Below are 20,187 nucleotides of genomic sequence, written 5' to 3' on the forward strand. Positions count from 1 at the left end.
TGTTCGTATATTTGGTTGGATTATTGTTTCTTGTGAATGTACACTCTGAGCAGGCCTGGTGATTTTAATTGTGCATGCTCTTCTTGACACTTTGTGGGTTCTAGAGGACATTCCATTACACTGTGCCCTTCCACACCCTGAGAGGCAGATATCACACCGTGTCCTGGGACTGGAGTACATTACAGAATTACTTTCAGCTCTCAGGTCTTCCGTCAGCTTCTTAAATTAAACAATCTCCCTCAAAAGATAAATGGCAGGGCAGCTTTTCTGAACTATGCTCCTAAAGTGTGGAATTCTATACCTAAAACTATAGGGGATGCAGGCTCAGCTGACACATTAAATGCCAGCTCAAAACCGATTTATTTAGATTTTATAGGTAACAAGCTTATTTATTGCTTTTAACTAACATCTTGTCTTTTAGTTTCATATTTGTGCTTTATGCCTTTGTAAAGCAGTTTGAACTGCATTGTCTGTGTGAAGAGTGCTCTAAAAAGTTACTGTGATTATATTTTCGTCCTGAACGGTGTTACTGTCTGTCACGGTATATGGTTTCACTGTCTTTGCTGTTCTTCATTGGAAATGTTTTTGCTTTTTTCATTCGTGTATGTGAGCTGTTTTCATAAGTGTAAGTGTAACTTGAAGGCCAATCTTCACATAGGGCAGCTGTCTTCCTTTGACTTTTAATTCCATCTTCCATGTTTCTCCCACCACTTCCCCACCTGGATCCCTCCAGCCAAAGAACTCTTACTTTAGTTTCAACCACAGTGGTTGTCGAGAATGTATTTAATGTTAGGGGCAGAGCTCAATAAAACCACAAGAGAAATGTATGTAATTTTAAGAAAATGTTGACACAAGTAATCATATCCATAGAATCAGATCATGCTTGGGTTTGCTATAGTTAGAAAGTTGCATCTTGAGTTTGGCAAATTTTTCCTCAGTATAGCAAGGGGTTTTCATTATTTGATTCAGCTGAAAACAAGATCATAGCTGCTTGTGCACAATTAAAGCAGCAGAAATGGGTAACAGAGTGATCTTGCCCACGTGTCTATTTGATTCAAAAGAGACCAGTGATCTTTGCACTCAGGATTATTGTCATAGTCAGCCCAAAAGCAAACTGACACACCGTTTTCTGTCTGCTGCACTGTGTTCCATATCTACTCTCAGTAAATCATTGTCTCAAATAAGATGGAAAGTGTTGTGCCGTTAGCCCAATTTCTACAGGTCAGGATTCATTTACAAACATCACCATCCTCATATGAAAACCGGCTGTGTATGAAGTAATTTTCAGCATGAATAATGAAATAATTGTGTTTTCTGTTTAGCTATTACTTAGAGAGACTGGTTGTTCTGCCTCTGCTTGTTAGAACCCTCTATCCTCACCTATTAAGCTTTATTATGAAGTGGTAAAGAAGTTAAGTAAGGATGGTATTGTTGGAAACTATTTCTCAAACAATGAGGGAAATTTTAACAAGGCAGTTTACAGCATCAATTCCTCCAAGGTAAAATTGTGTACAATAGGTAACATCACCATCATGCCCAGCATATTTGACATTTTTGCTTTCTTTTCTTTACTCTAAACTGCGTATTTTCCAACCATGATAAGTTTTAATCAGTTATTCCGGACAAACTGAGATGGAGATACCGAGGCTGCAGATTGGGTGAAAAGCAACACAACAAGAGACAGAGATATAACCGTATCTCCTGCCTGTCATTATGGGGAGCATAAGATCACTGGTAAATAAGATGGAGGAACTAGCAGTACTCGCAGGGACACAGAAGAGTATCGGGAATGCAGTGTTCTGAGTTTCGCTGAGACATGGGTTACACGAGCAAATCCCGGATTCCAGGGCTACTGTGAATGGGTTTTCAATGCTACGAGCAGATAATCTACAGTGCAGTAAGAGGAAGGGAAGTGAGCTTGCTGTGCATGTGAACAACGGGATGGTGTAATCCCGGTCATATTTCTGTAAAAGAACAAAACTGCAGTTCAGACAGAAACTGCTTGCTGTGAATATGCGACCCTTTTATCTACCACATGAGATCGGCCATGCCATATCGCTCGTTGTCTAGATTTCACCTTCCACATTCAGTGTCTGATGTCATACACCCTCCCATTGTGAGACTCCAGACTCAATGCCCAATGTGTTCATTGCAGTATCGGGAGACTTCAGCTGTGTTTCTCTCAACAACCCTACCCAATCAGTTTGTCAAGTGTCATACAAGAAGAAATAAAGCTGGACCTCTTGTATGCAAATGTTAAAGATTCATCCATAGGTCTTGCCCTACTTGGAAGATCAGATCACAGCCTGTTTCACCCCATGCCCTTGTATAAGCCCAAAGTGCAGCAACAGCTAGTTGCCACTAAGATAGTAAAGAAATGGTCTTCAGAGGCCGGGGCTATCGAGGCTTTGAAGGGCTGCTTTGAGGTTACTGACTAAAATGTACTTTCTGAACCATATGGGGAGGACATGAACAGACTTACTATTTGCATCACTGGCTTCATCAAGTTCTGTGTGGACACTGTAACACCATCAAGGACTGTTTGTTGCTTCCTTACCAACAAACCAGAGTCACCGGTGATTTAAAAGCTCTTCTCAACCACAAAAAGAAAGTCTTTAGAACAGGATACAGGGAGGAGTTGAAACATGTGCAGAGGGAGCTAAAGAATGAGATCAAGGTGGCTAAAGAGGAATACAGAGAGATGTGGAGAACAAGCTTGGGCAGAGTAGCACACGTGAGGTGTGGAGAGGCATGAAGAACATCACAGGCTTCAATCAGCCTAGCTGTAGAGTATTGGAATGCAGCCATGAATGAGTTAAACTAATTCATCAATAGGTTTGACAGTTGCCCTCCTGTACATGCTCCCCTCAGCACACCAGTGCAGGTGCAGGGGCACCCAATGCTCCCTCAGCACCAATGCCTCCCCTCCTCCCTCAACCCCCCTCCAGTTCAACACTGTGGATGAACAACACAGGCTACCACTGTCTACATCCCTTCCTTGCCCTATACCTACCATCTACACCTCAACATACCATTTGCTATCATCCTAATCTTTACCTCCCTCAGCCCCCACCTTCCACCAACTTCCTGACATACCAATTCCCATCATCCCAATCTTCATCTTTCACCAACACCCCAGTCATCATGGACTCATCTTCACTTCTGAGCAGGTGAGAAGGGCTCTGGGGAAACTCAGACACGGCAAAGCATTGGGACTGGATGATGTGAACCCCAAGGTCCTGAAGGAGTGTGCTGAACAGCTGTGTGGAGTTCTCCAGCGCATTTTCCATCTGAGTCTCGGCGTGGAAAGGGTCCCAACTGTGTGGAAAACATCATGCGTGGTCCCAGTACCCAAGAAGGGCCAACAAAAGGTTTTGAATGACTACTGTCCAGTGGCCCTGACGTCACACATCATGAAAGACCCTAGAGAGGCTGGTCCTGGCTCACCTCTGACCCCTGGTCGAATCAGCCCTCGATCCCCTGCAGTTTGCCTATCAGCTGCTCATTGGAGTCAATGATGCTGTCGGCTACCTGCTGAACAGAGCCTAATCCTACTTGGATAAGCAGGGCAGCACTGTGAGGACTGTTTTTTATAATTTCTAATTGTCTTCAGTACCATACAGCCCTCATTCCTGAGGAAACAGCTCCGTTCAGTGCAGATTGGCACTTCCATTGTATCCTAGATAATGGACCACCTGACTGGCAGACCACAGTTTGTGTGGCTTCAGAGCTGTATGTCAAGACCTGGCTATGAGCAGCACTGGGGCCCCAGAGGGGACTGTATTGGCTCCTTTCCTGTTTACCCTGTATACCTTGGACTTTAGATAGAACACTGAGTGATGTCATCTGCAGAAATTGATGACTCAATGATAGTTGGGTGTACGAAAGGAGGACAGGAGGATGAATACAGGACCCTGATGGAGGACTTTGTCAAATGGTGCAAACTGAACCATCTGCAGCTGAACATCAGACAAAGGAGATGGCGATGGACTTTATGAAGCCCAAGCCTGCACCGCTCCCTGTTACTGTTGATGATGAGGATGTGGATGTGGTGAGGACCTACAAGTACTGGCGGTGGGGGGGGGGGGGGGGTGCAGAGTGGAGCACCAACACAGTGTACAAGAAGGGCCAGAGTCATCTTTACTTCCTGAGGGGAGTGAGGTCCTTTGCAGTATGCAGGCCTCTCCTTCACATGTTCTGCCAGTCTGTTGTTGCCAGTACCATTTCCTATATGGTGGTGTACTGGGGCAAAGGCATCAACACGGGTGATGCCAACAGGCTCAATAAACAGATTAGAAAGACTGGCTCTGTTATAGGAGTCAAACTGAACACACTGGAGGCCGTGGTAGAACAAAGGACCCTACAGAAAATTCTGGCAATTCTGGACAATATTTCTCACCCTCTACATGCCACCTTGGCTGAACAGAGAAGCATTTTTTGTAATAGACTGAGACAACTGCACTGCTTCAGAGAGCGCTATATGAGGTCATTCTTACCCTCGGCCATTAGGCTCTACAATGAGTCAGCCTACAGCTGAGGAAGTGATGATCCCCTCCTTTTAGACTGTTTGTAGTAACTCTTTTAAAAAATTCTTTCTACTTCTCTTCTAATATTTATATCTGTGCGCTTATAATGGTACTGTGACACTATAATTTCCTTTGGATTCAATAAAATATATCTAATTTGAACAAACTCATTATTCAGCAAAGTCATTACCTCATTAATATATTTAACAACAACTTAAAGTTATTTGAAATCCTTAACCCAGTTACATTGCAGAAATTATTAAGTCAGGTATTTTTAGGAATGAGAATGCCTCAATGTCAACAGGAACTTATGGGATTGGGGTTAACTTGTTTCATTGAAAGAGTTACACACAAAATCTAGTTGTGGAGACAGGAATGAGCCATTCAACCCATAGGTCTAGCTCCCCCATTGGTTGAGATCTTAGCTTACCTATACTCCATTCTTGCTTAATGTCTGTTAATCATGGGTTTGAAATATTTAGTAGACCCCTCCACCCCTCCCCCCCCAGCCTCAGCTACTTTCTTGGAAAGAGGGTCTCAGATTTACTCTTACCTGCCAGTTGGTAATAGATACCTGTTTTGGGTGTGTTAAATCATTGGTTGATTCTAGGATAGAGGGAAGTCCTATTTGAACATAGAAAGCAGATCATAGAATAGTACAGCACAATAACAGGCCCTTGACCCACAAACGTTGTTCCAAACCAGCTAAAAGGTAAATCAAAAAATCTCCAAAACTAATCCTGTTGACCTATTCAATGTCTGTATCCCTTCCTCTTCCTCTTATTCGTATGCCTATCTAAAGAGCTCTTAAAAGCCTCTAATGTATTTGCCTCTAACACCATACCAGGTGGCATATTCTAGACATCCACAGTTTTCTGAGTACAAAAGTTACCCCTCATATCTTCTTTGAACCTACCCCCTCTCACCTTCAAAGCATGCCCTCTAGTATTAGACATTTCTACCCTGGGGAAGAAAACACTCCCTGTCTACTCTGTCTATGCCTCTCATAATTTTATAAACCTCTGTCAGAACTCCCCTCAGCCTCCAGAGAAAACAAACACAAGCTTTGTCCAGTCTCTCATGATAGCACATGTCACCTAATCCAGGCAAGCACCCTGGTTAACCACTTCTACACTTTCTAACATAACTGAGTGACTTTTGAGCTCAATGCCTCGACCAATAAAAACAAGCATTCCCTAAGCCTTCTTAACCACTCTGTGTAGCCCCTTTCAAGGAGCTATGAACTTGGACCCCAAGATCTCTCTGCTCAAACAACACTGTTAAGGGTCTTGTACTGCTCCTTGCATTTGCCCTACCTAGGTATTGTGAATCTCTGTCAATGTACAGCAAGGGAGAGCTATATTGGATAAAGATATGGCCCTGTCCCACTGCAGACACATTTCAGGTGCAAGCCTGGATGCGTGTTGGGAGACGGGGTGGACAATGTATGAAGTTCTGGAGATCTGGAACAGTCTCTCAAACAAGGAGAGCAGGTGGATGGTGGTGCAGAGCCACATGTTGGCACAGCAAGGACGTATGGGTACTCAAGACTGCATCCAGCCACAGGCGTGACCTTGAGCCACATTTGAGAGATGCTTATTGTGCCGTATATCAGAAGTGAGCATGCAAAATGGGAGTGAGAGAGCATGAACAGATGTAATATTGAAGGTCGAGTCCTGGCAGCAATGCATAGTGTGGGTGGGACCTGATCTTGGTTAAGTGCACTCCACTGTACCATAGCAATTATGGGGACAGAAAATAAAAGTGGCACTCTTTGAACCAGGCTATTTTAAGTAGCTGTGTGTTTACTGTGTCTCACTCAATGGTGGCTTGTTGCAGAGCTTGTTGGCTGTGTCTTTACTGACTGTCGTCAGATATATAAGTTGTGAAAAGAAGATGTAATTCTTTAGCACCTCCGAAACTAAGGGGAGGTCAGAATAATGGAAATGACATGGCTAGTGGTTTTCATGTAAGCAATGCAGCAGCCAGTGCCTACACAATGAGTTTCCACGAGTGGTACAGGGGTAAACATTACAGAAGAATAAATGTTGTCCAGGTTATTGTCGACACTTCCCTCAATATTCCATGGAAGACTATCGTGGGATATTTTGCATTTATGATGTGAAGGAAGGCTCATCGTTGAGGTGGTGGCATGCAGTTCAACCTGATAAAGTTGTCTTTCTCTTGTTGCTAGGTTGGTCATGAACCACTGCCTCCTACTGTAGGCAGGAACATCTTCGGACGGCCCATTCTCCAGCTGCCTGGGCTCTTTGCTTATGGTAAGTATCAAAGTAAAGTAGAATAATGAATGTGCTGCAGATGCTGTTTGCTAAAGTTCCTGCATTTTGGATATCCTTAGGCACAGGGTAGCTAGAGTATTCACTGTGTAACACTCTTACCAGGGCTCGTATACAAACTTAGCTCGTTAGCGAACTCTGCTAATAGCCACATGACTCGGTGGTGAGAGGGCCACGTTTCATAAACAATATACGTTTAGGGTTCAACCAAACAGGAACATTGGGAATTCTGATTAAATTTGAGTCAATTTGACTCAATTTGAGCAAATGCTGTGTAAATGCTGTCCATACATAATTATTGTTTGGTAAGAAATAACACTGGACAACAAATTTTTTCAAAAGTGTTGCTTCCTCAGAATTTTTTGTTTATGAGATTCTGTTTGAAGATGAACTCAAATATAATTACAGACTACTTGTATCACATAGGAATTTGGAGAAACAACAAATTAAATTTTATTGAATATAATGTGTTTAATTGCATAATGGTGCTGATGCTTTGCAATAGTTCAACTAAGTTAAAAATATTTTGTTAATGATTTTCATTTGTACTCAGTGTCGCTTAAGTGTCCAACAATAATTCGCTAGCATTGATGGATTCCAGTTGCCCTGGTATCTTTTTTCCATGTCCTAGTGAAACCTTGCACCATGCTCGTCACCAGCAGCACCAAGCAGGGAAGAAGTCTAAATGGGAATGCAGAAAATGAATCTTTAGTGACGTTGCATTTCATGGTTTTATATGCTTGAAGCATGCTTTCAACCAGCTGCATGTAGTTTGGTGCTCTGCAGATGCCGAGAAAAATTTCAACAATTTCCTTGAATGCCTTCCATGTGATTTTCTCTGGTCCCACTAGAAATTCCTCAGATTACCTGCCATTGATGACCTGTTTGATTTGTGGACCAACAAAAATGCTTTCCTTAATCTTGGCATCAGTTATTCTGGGAAGCATCTGTCTCAAATATCAAAATCCTTCACAGAAATTTTTGTGCCTGATGATGGCAAATTCCATCCCTACAGTCCTGAACCCAATAATTATCACTGAAACCTGTCCTGCCATGCAGCAGCCATGCCGTCCAAGCATGCCTGGACAAGATAGGAAACTTTCCAGCTTACATTGTAGGCAACATTTTAATTGACTTGAATTATGAATTGAAATAATAAACTTATTTTTATTTTTAAAATGGTGCGTGATAGAGAAATTTCATGGTGATTTTTATGATCAGTAGCCCAAAATTCATAAGATACACGTAAAGGTATTCAGGAAGCAAAATCTTTGTTGTCCAGTGGTAATAAATTGTGCACAATATAAAATTATGCAGGAAGTATATTTATCAATTTCAGCTTTATCAAACAGTTAATAGGAAAAATAAAGGAAAAAAAATAAAAGGGCCCATTACAATTAAACAGTGAAAGTATGCACATAATCATTAGAGCTCGTGTCATGTCTGTGGTGGACGGGTACACCACTTTACTCACAGCGCATTATTCTCATCACCAATCACAGGTAGAGCTTCCATTTCATGGATTCCATGTCGTGAAGCACGCCTTGCATTAGGGTCTCCCCTTCAGATCAGATCCTCTAGGCATCCTCCCAAATACTCTCTCCTCCACATCTCCCACCAAAAGCGTTTAATTGGAGTAAAGGGAATTATGAGGCTGTCAGGCAGGAAATTGGAAACTGATGTTCTCAGGGAAAAGTACGGAAGAAATGTGGCAAATGTTAAGGTGATATTTGTGTGGAGTTCTGCATAGGTACTTTCCGATGAGACGGGGAAGTTATGGTAGGGTACAGGAACCCTCATGTACAAAGGTTGTAGTAAATCTAGTCAAGAAGAAAAGAAAAGCTTACAAAAGGTTCAGAGAACTAGGTAATGTTAGACATGTAGAAGATTATAAGGCTAATGGGAAAGAGCTTAAGAAAGAAATTAGGAGAGCCAGAAGGGGCCATGAGAAGACCTTGGCGAGCAGGATTAAGGAAAACCCCAAGGCATTCTACAAGTATGTGAAGAGCAAGAGGATAAGACGTGAAAGAATAGGACCTATCAAGTGTGACAGTGGGAAAGTGTGTGTGGAACCAGAGCAAATAGCAGAGGTACTTCAGTGTTCACTATGGAAAAGGATCTTGGTGACTGTAGTGATGACTTTCAGCAGACTGAAAAGCTTGAGCATGTTGATATTAAGAAAGAGGATGCGCTGGAGCTTTTGGAAAGGATCAAGTTGGATAAGTCGCTGGGACTGGATGAGATGTACCCCAGGCTACTGTGGGAGGCGAGGGAAGAGATTGCTGAGCTTCTGGCGATGATGTTTGCTTCATCAGTGGGGATGGGAGAGATTCTGGAGGATTGGAGGGTTGTGGATTCAAGAAAGGGAGTAAAGATAGCCCAGGAAATTATAGACCATTGAGTCTTACCTCAGTGGTTGGTAAGTTGATGGAGAAGATCCTGAGAGGCAGGATTTACGAACATTTGGAGAGGTATAATATAATTAGGAATAGTCAGCATGGCTTTGTCAAGGGCAGGTCATGCCTTACGAGCCTGATTGAATTTTTTGAGGATGTGACTAAACACATTGATGAAGGAAGAGCAGTAGATGTAGTGTTTATGGATTTCAGCAAGGCATTTGATAAGGTACCCCATGCAAGGCTAATTGAGAAAGTAAGGAGGCATGGGATCCAAGGGGACTTTGCTTTGTGTATTCAGAACTGGCTTGCCCACAGAAGGCAAAGAGTGGTTGTAGACGGGTCATATTCTGCATGGAGGTCGGTCACCAGTGGAGTGCCTCAGGGATCTGTTCTGGGACCCTTACTCTTCGTGATTTTTATAAATGACCTTGTTGAGGAACTGAAGGGGTGGGTTAGTAAGTTTGCTGATGACACAAAGGTTGAAGGTGGCGTGGATAGTGTGGAGGGCTGCCAGCAGTTACAGCGGGACATTGATAGGATGCAAAACTGGGCTGAGAAGTGGCAGATGGAGTTCAATCCAGATAAGTGTGAAGTGGTTCGTTTTGGTAGGTCAAGTATGATGGCAGAATATAGTATTAAAGGTAAGACTCTTGGCAATGTGGAGGATCAGAGGGATCTTAGGGTCTGAGTTGAAAGGACACTCAAAGCAGCTGCGCAGGTTGACTCTGTGGTTAAGAAGGCATATGGTGCATTAACCTTCAACAATCGTGGAATTGAATTTAGGAGCCGAGAGGTAATGTTGCAGCTATATAGGACCTTAGTCAGACTCCACTTGGAGTACTGTGCTCAGTTCTGGTCACCTCACTACAGGAAGGATGTGGAAGCCATAGAAAGGGTGCAGAGAAGATTTACAAGGATGTTGCCTGGAATGGGAAGCCTTATGAGAATAGGTTGAGTGAACTCAGCCTTTTCTCCTTGGAGCGATGGAGGATGAAAGGTGACCTGATGGAGGTGTATAAGATGATGAGAGGCATTGATCGTGTGGATAGTCAGAGGCTTTTTCCCAGGGCTGAAATGGTTGCCACAAGAGGAAACAGGTTTAAGGTGCTGGGGAGTAGGTACAGAGGAGATGTCAGGGGTAAGTTTTTTACTCAGAGAGTGGTGAGTGTGTGGAATGGGCTGCCGGCAATGGTGGTGGAGGCAGATACAACAGGGTCTTTTAAGAGACTTTTGGATAGGTACATGGAGCTTAGAAAAATAGAAGGCTATAGATAAGCCTAGTAATTGCTAAGGTAGAGACATGTTCGGTACAACTTTGTGGGCCGAAGGGCCTGTATTGTGCTGTAGGTTTTCTGTTTCTAAAAGACCAATAACCTAACCACTGTCCGTCACAAATGTCTCTCTAGAACTTTCTCCTGATCCTACCATCCTGATTGACACAACATTCCTGTTGAACAACATGGCTCCTTATCTTTAGTCAAAACCACAATATTCTACCAGCAGGACACTGCTTTTACAGAAAACTGCTAAAATGAAATATCTTCAGTATAACAGTAGAAATCTCAAACAGAGGATTACAGCTGTTTCTGCTGTATCTGCCCTGGTAATGTGAGATAGGCAGCCTGAAAGAAGCTCAAGCTGAGCATGGTGATCCTTGGTGGGCACTGTAGAGGGAGTTTGACATTATACACCTGTTTAACTGTCCTTCAATGTAAAGAGAGAGAGGTTGCTATGAATTGGCAATGTAAATTCTTGTTTTGAATCCTGACAATATTCTTCTATTGTTGTAAACATTACTTGCAATAGCATTAATACTTAATTGTCGTTTGCCTTGCAGCTAAGCACATTGTGAAAATTGATGGAAAGCGAGGCCTTTTTAAAGGCCTAGTTCCCCGGCTGTGTGCAGGTACCATTGGGACGGTCGTACATAGCAAAGTGCTGCAAGTGAGTACACTATTAATGGTGAGCCGAGGAGTCGTACTACTGTACTAGTCACTGCATCAGGGAATGTTGGGCACTATCCCTTGACGAGTTCATGGCTCTTCTCACAGTAAGCTATGTCTGTCACAGTGTGCTGACTTAGTATGCACTGATCTGCATTGGATCGATTATGAGAATGTTTCAAGTATGCATGCACTAATTGATTGGGCAGTGAATCAATTTGGCCTCCTATGCCTGGAGAGCTCTCCCTTTTCGTGCAGGTTTTCAAGTGTGCATGTCTTTTTGCCTCAGCGGACCTGCTTTTTAGCTTCCACAATGTAAGTTGCCCAGCATGTACCATTATTAACATGCCTCAGTAAAAACGTTTTATCATACTACTCTGTTGTTCTTCTTGCACTGTGCATACGTAACAGTGTACCTTACTCCACAAGTAGACGATGCTGGGAAGCTGGGATGCTCGAAGCCGGGAAGGAGCTGCTAGTAGATTAGGAATTGAACTGCTAGCTGAATATGACCACTTCCTTTACAGACATATCCTCAGTTGTTCTGCAGTCCCTTCCTCTCTCACTCTCTCATTTTGTTACAGCACTACCATGATTCAAAAGCTACTGAGGTGAGTGTCTGCTTTGCAGTTGAACTCTTTCTAGTTGTGTCTCTGTACTATTGCAGATGAAAATAGCTGACCTTAAGTAGAAAAGAATGTGTGGGGGAACAGACAGAAGCTGTTATCAGGAGCCACATGACACTGAGTCATCCACTTAAGCAACTGCACTGATTTAAGCTGTCAGGGGAAACAGATCTCTCGTCCACTACCTTGGGCTCTCGGTAAAAACCTTGTCCATTTACTAAGTCTGTTTCTGAAATTGATTCCTCTTTTCATAGACACTCAATCACCATTATTTCTCATCAGGAGCAGTTGTCCTTGCTCATGGAATTCATTTTCTGTGCATAAATTGCCCTACTTCAGTCTGCAACCATGTTATGTGTGTCCATTATGCTGTATGCAAGACCACACCATTTGTTTGAGCAGACTGCAGGATGTCATATTTTGTTTGTAAACCATCCGGATCTCTTGTTTGCAATCTATTCTTTAACTTTCATTGGTATTGTGAATACATCTTTTCTAAATGGCAAAGTAGTGCTTCTTTCCATAAGTTTTCTTCAGTTAATTGTTGATGTAAAGCTAGGTATAACGTAAGCCAACTGACAATTCAAGACTTCCCTTCATGAATGAAATGAACACTAGTACTTTGCAGACCTTCACTGCACTGGTTACTTACCAACGATAGTTTTTATTTTTCCTTGCAGTGCTTAGAATTGGGAAAGCTTGCAGATTCATCTTCATTGTACCGTGTGTTTGAAGAGGTAAGCTTGGGCTGGCCTGCTGAAGCTCATTATCCAGGACAATGAAGCAAGGAACCTTTCCTTTAATTTTTAACATACTTTCAGGAAAAAGTACCATTTGCAGGAGTGAAATAGAATAAAATATTGTCGCTGATGTACTATTGTAGATATACAGTATGACATAACCATCTACTCCTGCATTGCAGTGATTCCTTATCGTCCTGATTGTCCTATTGATCCTTATCGATACCACTTGACTATCCAAATGAAATGTTGGATGCCGGCTTTATTACAACTGGTCCGCTCAGAGCCCTTTGTTTGTTGATGTACCATGGTCAGTTCTTCTATCACATTATATTTCAACCTTTATTTTAAGCAGAATTTGCCTCTTTCTCCTCAAACCAATCCTTACCTCACATAAAGTAAGCAATACCCATCACCTTTGTCTAATCTTCAATATCATTATCATGTCAGTCCTCATCAAGTCCTCAATGGTCACCCCCTTCCTGTTAATGTTTCTTTAACTGTACTGGGGGTATTATCATAACCGTCAACCTTGCAGGGCTAAAAATTAATTACAACACAATTCGTTAATGAATGTAACTCCCTCTGCAGTTTAACTTCTGCTGACTGGGCCATGAGAGGTTTGACCAATGGGACATCTGTGCTTTTAAAATAAGTATTTTCTTTGTTCTTAGACAACGCGGGAGATGATTGCTCGCTCCACAGCCACTATTGTCACCCACCCCTTCCATGGTAAGATTGCTGCTGCCTTTAACAACATTTACTATATTGCATCAGTGAAGAATGCACAGAGGTGTAATGTGAAGTTGTCTCATTACAGTGATTACCTTGAGATGTATGATACAGTTCATTGGACAGGAAACTAAGTACAGGTGAGTGCAGAGAATTGACTGGTCAAGGAAAGGCTTGGGAAGCTGGTGGTGATCCAGATGTGATGAATGTTTCCTTCACTAGATGGTAAAGAAACATTGAGCACCTAGGACATGCTGGAAGTGACTGCAGCAGATTTGCCTCTCAGTTCACGGAATAAAAGTAATTTATGACTCACTTGGAGGGCATTCCACCAACCATGTATATGCCAGTGTTATGCATTGGTGGAAATGTTTATATTTTATTTGATTTTATTTTATTGAGATACAGTGTGGAGTAGGCCCAGCAATTTAACCCTAGCCTAATCACAAGACAACTTACAATGCCCAGTTAACCTACTTACTAACTGGTACGTCATGGAAGATGCAAGGAAACCAGAGCACCTGGAAGTATCTGGAATTGTCTCCAAATTATAATCCACCCTCATCAGCAGTGTTCCATGACCACGTACGTGGACTCAGCACATTTGTAGTGCACGACGACAACATCAAACTCTGGAGAATGTGCATAGCCACATCCAGATTTAAAATGCAAAATCCAAGGCATAATCATTTTCAAAGTGCACACATCATGTTGGCATCTATGATGTATACAGCAATGCAGTAGAGACACAGCCTGTCACTGAGTGTGTGCACATAGTGATGACATGAACTCAGGAGCATTTGATGAACAAATGTATCAATGCTCCTGTTTGCACACTGGAGTGTTTGCCCAAGCATGGCATAGGAACTTAGGTGTATGCTCACAGGCATATCAATTCAAAACCGTGGACATTTGTGCAGCATGTTAATTTAGGATTTTGCACACAGGCACAGAATATTAACTCGTGTCTTCATGGGCATGGCATATGAATTCAGGAACATTCACATGGGCACAGCATGTTAATTCAGCAATCCGTACACAGGTATGACATACTGTTTCAGGAGCATGTGTACATCTGCAGTGTATTGTTGGTCGAACTTGCACACAAGCACGGCTTAATCAAAGAAGACTGGACAGGTTTGGCTTGTATCTGCTTGGAGATGAGAAGAGTGAAAGTGAACTGAATGAAAACATATGATCTTGAGGGTGGATGTAGAGAGGGTTTTTCCTCTTGTGGAAAAACTAGAATTTGGGGGTCATAGTTTAAATATGTACTCCAATTTAAGACAGCGATCAAGTGAAAATTTTCTCTGAGGATCACAGCTCTCTGGAACTGTTCCTCAAAGAAGCAGAGTAGATTTTTAATCTTCTTAGGTAGATTCTTACTAAATAAAGGAGTAAATATTGCCAAGGGAATGTAGACTTGAGGTCACAGACAGACTAGCCCTGAACAAATGGAATGGTGGAGTAGAGTTGAGTAGACCTATCATCCTCTCATGCTTATATCTGAATTCTGCAGTATGATAATGACTCACATATTAATACAAGAGTGTGTACATGAATAGCATATGAATTCAGGGCAATGCATACAGATGATGTGTGTGAATTCTCAAAATATCTTATGACATAGGAGGAGGTTGTATGGACTAACAAGCCTACACCAGTAAATGGATTTGGGAGGGCGTGCATAGGCACTGTATTTGAATTCCGAAGCTTTTGCATAGGCGTGGCGTTTAAACTGACGACCGTGCACACAACCAGGGTGTTTGATGTTTAAGTGTATGCATTGGTCCAGGGACCTGTGCATATCAACAGACCATTGTACAGAACTCATACACAGCCAGAGCATACAGACATTATCAATTGCATGACCGTCTTCTATTGGTGCTCAAGCATGCACATAACCAGAGTTTATTAAAGCTGAAATACGTGCACAGTTGTACTGATACTCAAGTGTCTGTCCAACCATGGTGTGCTGTGTGCATTCAATGATCTGATGCATGAAATGGTGTATCATCTGGTGTGATGATACTTGAGTGTGCATACAGCTATAGCAGAGCATATAATGACTGAGCTTGCACAGTCACAAGCACAGTGAATGGATGATTTGTTGGTTCATGTTACAGTAGTTACACAGATAGCTAGAGTTCTTGACAGTAGACCTAGAGATATCATTCAAATCTTACTATGGCAGCAGAGAATTTAAAATTGAACAGTTAATAAAAGAAAAAAAGTCTAGAATTTAATAAAATATCTGGTGTCAGTAAAGTTAGCCATGAAATTACTGGATTGTTTTTAAAAGTCCAGTTTGAACCATTACATCCTTCAGAGAAGGAAATCTACCATCCTTGCTCACCCATAGCTTATCCAAACCAAACCCACTACTGTCGTTGTTTCTTACTTGCCTCCTCAGTTAAGAAGATGGAGGGATAGAGAAAACTGATTTGCATTTCTGGTCACTCACATGACTACATTGGAGAGGATGCAGAGGAAGTTCACAAGAATGGAGTGTTCCATGCATGAGGAGAGTCGAAGTAGGCTGGGTCTCCTCTCTGGAGTAGAGGAGACTCCAGGCATAAATTCAAAGCAACAGGAGAGAGATTTAAAGAAGAATTTTTTTCTCTCAGGGTGAATCTATTCCATATTTCACTCCCTGAGGGGTGGTAGATGCAGATATTCTAGCCTTAGAACCATAGAACACTACAGCACAGTACCGGCTCTTCAGCCCTCCATGTTGCGCCAACTCATATAATCCTTAAAAAAAAGTGCTAAACCCACACTACCCCATAACCCTCCATTTTTCTTTCATCCATGTGTCTGTCCAAGAGGCTCTTAAAAACCCTTAATGTTTTAGCCTCCACCACCATCCCTGGTAAGTCATTCCAGGCACTCACAACCCTCTGTTTTTTAAAAAAAAACACTTACCCCTGATGTTTCCCCTAAACTACCCTCCCTTAATTTTGTACATATGCCCTCTGGTGTTTGCTATTGGTGCCCTGGGAAACAGGTACTGACTATCCACCCTATCTATACCTCTCATAATCTTGTAGACCTCTATCAAGTCCCCTCTCATTCTTCTACACTCCAAAGAAAAAAGTCCCAGCTTTGCTAAGCTTGCTTCATTTGACTTGTTCTCCAAACCAGGCAACATCCTGGTAAATCTCCTCGCACCCTCTCTATAGCTTCCACATCATTCCTATAATGAGGTGACCAGAATCGAACACAATACTCGTAAGTGTGGTCTCACCAGAGATTTGTAGAGTTGCAACATGACCTCTCTACTCTTAAACTCAATCTCCTTGTTTATGAAGCCTAGCATCCCATAGGCCTTCTTAACTACCCAATCAACCTGCGCAGCGACCTTGAGGGATGTATGGATTTGAACCCCAAGGTCCCTTTGTTCATCCACACTTTTAAGTAATGGACCATTAATACTGTACTCAGTCTTCTGGTTTATCCTTCCAAATTGCATCACCTCACACTTGTCCAGATTGAACTTCATCTGCCATTTTTCTGCCCAACTCTGCAGCCTGTGTATATATTCTTGTAACCTTCGACAACTTACAGCTCCATCCACAACTCCTCCAGTCTTCATGTCATCCGCAAACTTATTCACCCATCCTTCCGCCTCTACACCCAGGTCATTTATAAAAATCACAAATAACAGGGGTCCCAGGACAGATCCCTGCGGCACTCCACTAGTCACTGACCTCCAGGCAGAATACTTTCCTTCCACAACTACCCTCTGCTTTCTTCCTTTAAGCCAATTTTTTATCCAAACAGCCAAGGTTCCACTTATCCCATGCCTCATGACTTTCTGGATGAGCCTCTCGTTGTCAAATGCTTTGCTAAAGTCCATGTAGACCACATCCACTGCCCTACCCTCATCAATTTCTTTTGTTACCTCTTCAAAAAACTCTATCAGGCTCGTGAGGCACGATCTTCCCTTCACAAAGCCATGTTGACTATCCATGAGTAGACTGTACTTCTCCAAATGCTCTTAGATCCTATCCTTAAGAATCCTTTCCAATAGTTTGCAGACCACCGACGTAAGACTCACCGGTCTATAGTTCCCAGGTTTCTCCCTATTACCTTTTTTAAACAAGGGAACTACATTTGCCATTCTCCAGTCCTCCGGCACTTCCCCTGTAGCCAAAGAGGATTCAAAGATCATAGCTAATGCTCCTGCGATCTCTTCTCTCAATTCCCACAACATCCTGGGGTGTATCACATCCAGCCCTGAGGATTTATCAATCTTGATGTTTTTAAGCAGATCCAGCACTGCTACTTCCTTAATCTCCACATTGTCCAGCACACAGGCCGGCTGTACTTTGACCTCATCCTGATCAAGATCCTTTTCACTTGTGAATACTGAAGGACCTAATTAATTTAGGACCTCCCCGACCTCCTCTGCTTCCATCACATGTTGCCCTCTTTATCCTCCGTTCTCGTCATCATCAGCCTTTAAGAAGTTTAGAAGGGCATTTAAATGCTAAGGCATAGAATGCTACAGGCCAAGTGCTGGAAAGTGGGATTAAGTGAGACAGGTACTTGATGAGCATGGTGGCGAAAAGTGCCTGATTATGTGCGTATGACTATAATAAATTACTAATGATATCCCCATCCTGTGAATAGGTATGTCACAATAGCCCTTCAACCACCAAGTCTACGTCAACCATTTATATTAATTCCTTATTCATTCTCCCCACATTCACGTCATCTCCCCCCAGATTCCACTACTCCCCCACACAATAAGGACAAGTTACAGTGGCCAAGTAATCTACCAACCTGCATTGGAACAATGTACTGACAGAGAGTTAAAGAATGCATACAAACAAACATATGAGTTTGCAGCTGGAGTAGGACACTCACCTCTGAACTGTTCCTGTTACTGAAAGCTTGTAAACTCAGTTTTGCATCCCTGCTTAACCCCCACCAAGCCTATCAAGAATCTACTGGTTTTAAAAATATTCAAAATTCTGCTTCTAGTGCTCTCTAGGGAAGAGTTATAATTTGTGACTTTTGGAGAGAAACTATTTTGCCTCATCTGTCTTGGCTGGGCAATGTTTTTTTTTAACCAATGTTCTATAAAAACTGTGCATCCAGTTACAGCACACTAATGCTGGAATGTACACACAACCAGTGTTCTGATGGAATACATAATGCTAAATTGATGTCAAAATGCAGACACTGGATTTTTTTTTTTGAAGATTGATAGTTTATTTGTCTTTAATTCTACAGTGGGGTATTCAGTTCGGTAGTAACAATTTACCGAGAAGAAGGATTATTAGGCTTCTTTGCGTAAGTATTATTTTAAATGTGAATGAATTACTCTGTAGCCTTGAAGCCACAATGATTGCTTATGCAGCTTTGAGGTGAGTAGACATCTATGGACAAGTTTAGCGACAGGAGATGTCCACTGAGTTACAGGAACTCGGAGGAACAGGCAGTTTCCATGGGCAACTAATGTTTTGGGTCAAGGCTCTAGTTGAGGACCAGCCCTGCTATGCTCATTATTTCTGTCTGTTCTTGCCCCACTGAACTTAACTGCACATACCTCTACATTTTATTGTCTCCTTTTCCAATCCCTTCCCACTTACATCTGGGTCACCTTGCATGCCTACTACTATTTTGACAACATCTGTTTCCCTGGCCCCACAACCTCATTCCTCATCAGGAAATAGTTTAGGGCCTTCTGCTTCTTTGTGGAATGAAAATCCAGCCAGTACCACTACACTGACACTCTTATATGCCTGGCAGAACTTATTCTTAAACTGAACATCTCTCTTGATTTCTCTCACTTTCTACAAGTCAAAGCCGCAGCCTTGGGCACTCACATGGACCCCAGCTGAGCCTGCCTTTTTGTTGGTTACGTACAACAGTCTATGTTCCAAACCTGGTCTGGTACAACTCACCAACTTTTTCACCGTACATCAGGTGCTGTTTCTTGTTGTGTGGAATTCATAAATTGATCATATCACTACTGTCTTCCACTCCATCCTCAAATTCACCTGGACCATTTTTTTTACATCCCTGTTACTTTTCTGGATCTCTTTGTTTCTGTCTCCCAAGACAAGCTATCTTCTAATGTTTATCATAAATTTGTTGACTCCCTACAGCCATCTAGACCCCACCTCTTCCTACTTAGTCCCTCATACGTATTCTCTCAGTTTGTATGTGTCTGCTGCATCTGTCCTGAAGATGAGGCCTTCCTTTCCAAGGTATCTGAAATATCTGCTATCAGGAAACATGGCTCCCCTTTTCTTGTAACTAATGGAGCCACTGTCACATCTCCATTGCTCACACTTGTGTTTTAACCCCACCTCTCCCTCACTCAGAATGGAGATGGGGCAACAAACAATCTACTGGAGGGACATCTGTGTTTGGGTGGGGAAGGAATTGTTGATGTTTTGGACATGCGTCAGGACAGGTCGCCAGTATAGAGGGGGAGTGGTGAGGCAGGAGCCTGTGGTGAATGATGAACCAAGGAATGGTGAAGAACAATGGGTGAAATTGGGAGATAGAAGCAGGTGGATAATGGTTGCAGGTAGACTGAGCAGATGGAGTCAGTTGGGGAGGAGAAGATGTGACATGGTGAGATCTTGTTGCAGATTGCAGAGATGATGAAGGATGATGTGTTCATATGGAGTCTGGTAGGGTGAAAGGTGAGCACCAGGAAAACTATCTCTGTACTCATTCTCCTCATATTCAACATGGGAGTCTACAACTCAATAGTATGAGCATTGAATTTCCAATTTTCAAGTGATTCAACCCACCCCCCATGATTTTACCTTCCCACCTGATCCACCCAGCTTCTCTCACCAGCCATCTTTCAAACCCATACTTTTCAACTCCCATTGCCCAGCTTCAGTCCCTTCCACCACCTAGTGTCACCATCCCTCCCTTATCTGCGTCCATTTTTTC

General features: G+C 42.5%; 1 protein-coding gene across 1 annotated transcript in view; it reads left to right on the plus strand.

Annotated features, from left to right (window-relative positions):
- Nucleotides 1-20,187, plus strand: part of mtch2 (mitochondrial carrier homolog 2) — a 48,665-nt gene that overhangs the window by 5,634 nt on the left and 22,844 nt on the right. The window contains exons 2-8 of the mRNA XM_059975350.1: nucleotides 6,721-6,805; nucleotides 11,060-11,166; nucleotides 11,750-11,776; nucleotides 12,472-12,528; nucleotides 13,206-13,263; nucleotides 13,352-13,403; nucleotides 18,505-18,564. Of these exons, the coding sequence (XP_059831333.1) occupies nucleotides 6,721-6,805; nucleotides 11,060-11,166; nucleotides 11,750-11,776; nucleotides 12,472-12,528; nucleotides 13,206-13,263; nucleotides 13,352-13,403; nucleotides 18,505-18,564 (446 nt within the window). The remainder of the gene's footprint in view (nucleotides 1-6,720; nucleotides 6,806-11,059; nucleotides 11,167-11,749; nucleotides 11,777-12,471; nucleotides 12,529-13,205; nucleotides 13,264-13,351; nucleotides 13,404-18,504; nucleotides 18,565-20,187) is intronic.

Source organism: Hypanus sabinus, chromosome 7 (genome assembly GCF_030144855.1).
Source record: "Hypanus sabinus isolate sHypSab1 chromosome 7, sHypSab1.hap1, whole genome shotgun sequence".
NCBI classification, from domain to species: Eukaryota; Metazoa; Chordata; class Chondrichthyes; order Myliobatiformes; family Dasyatidae; genus Hypanus; species Hypanus sabinus.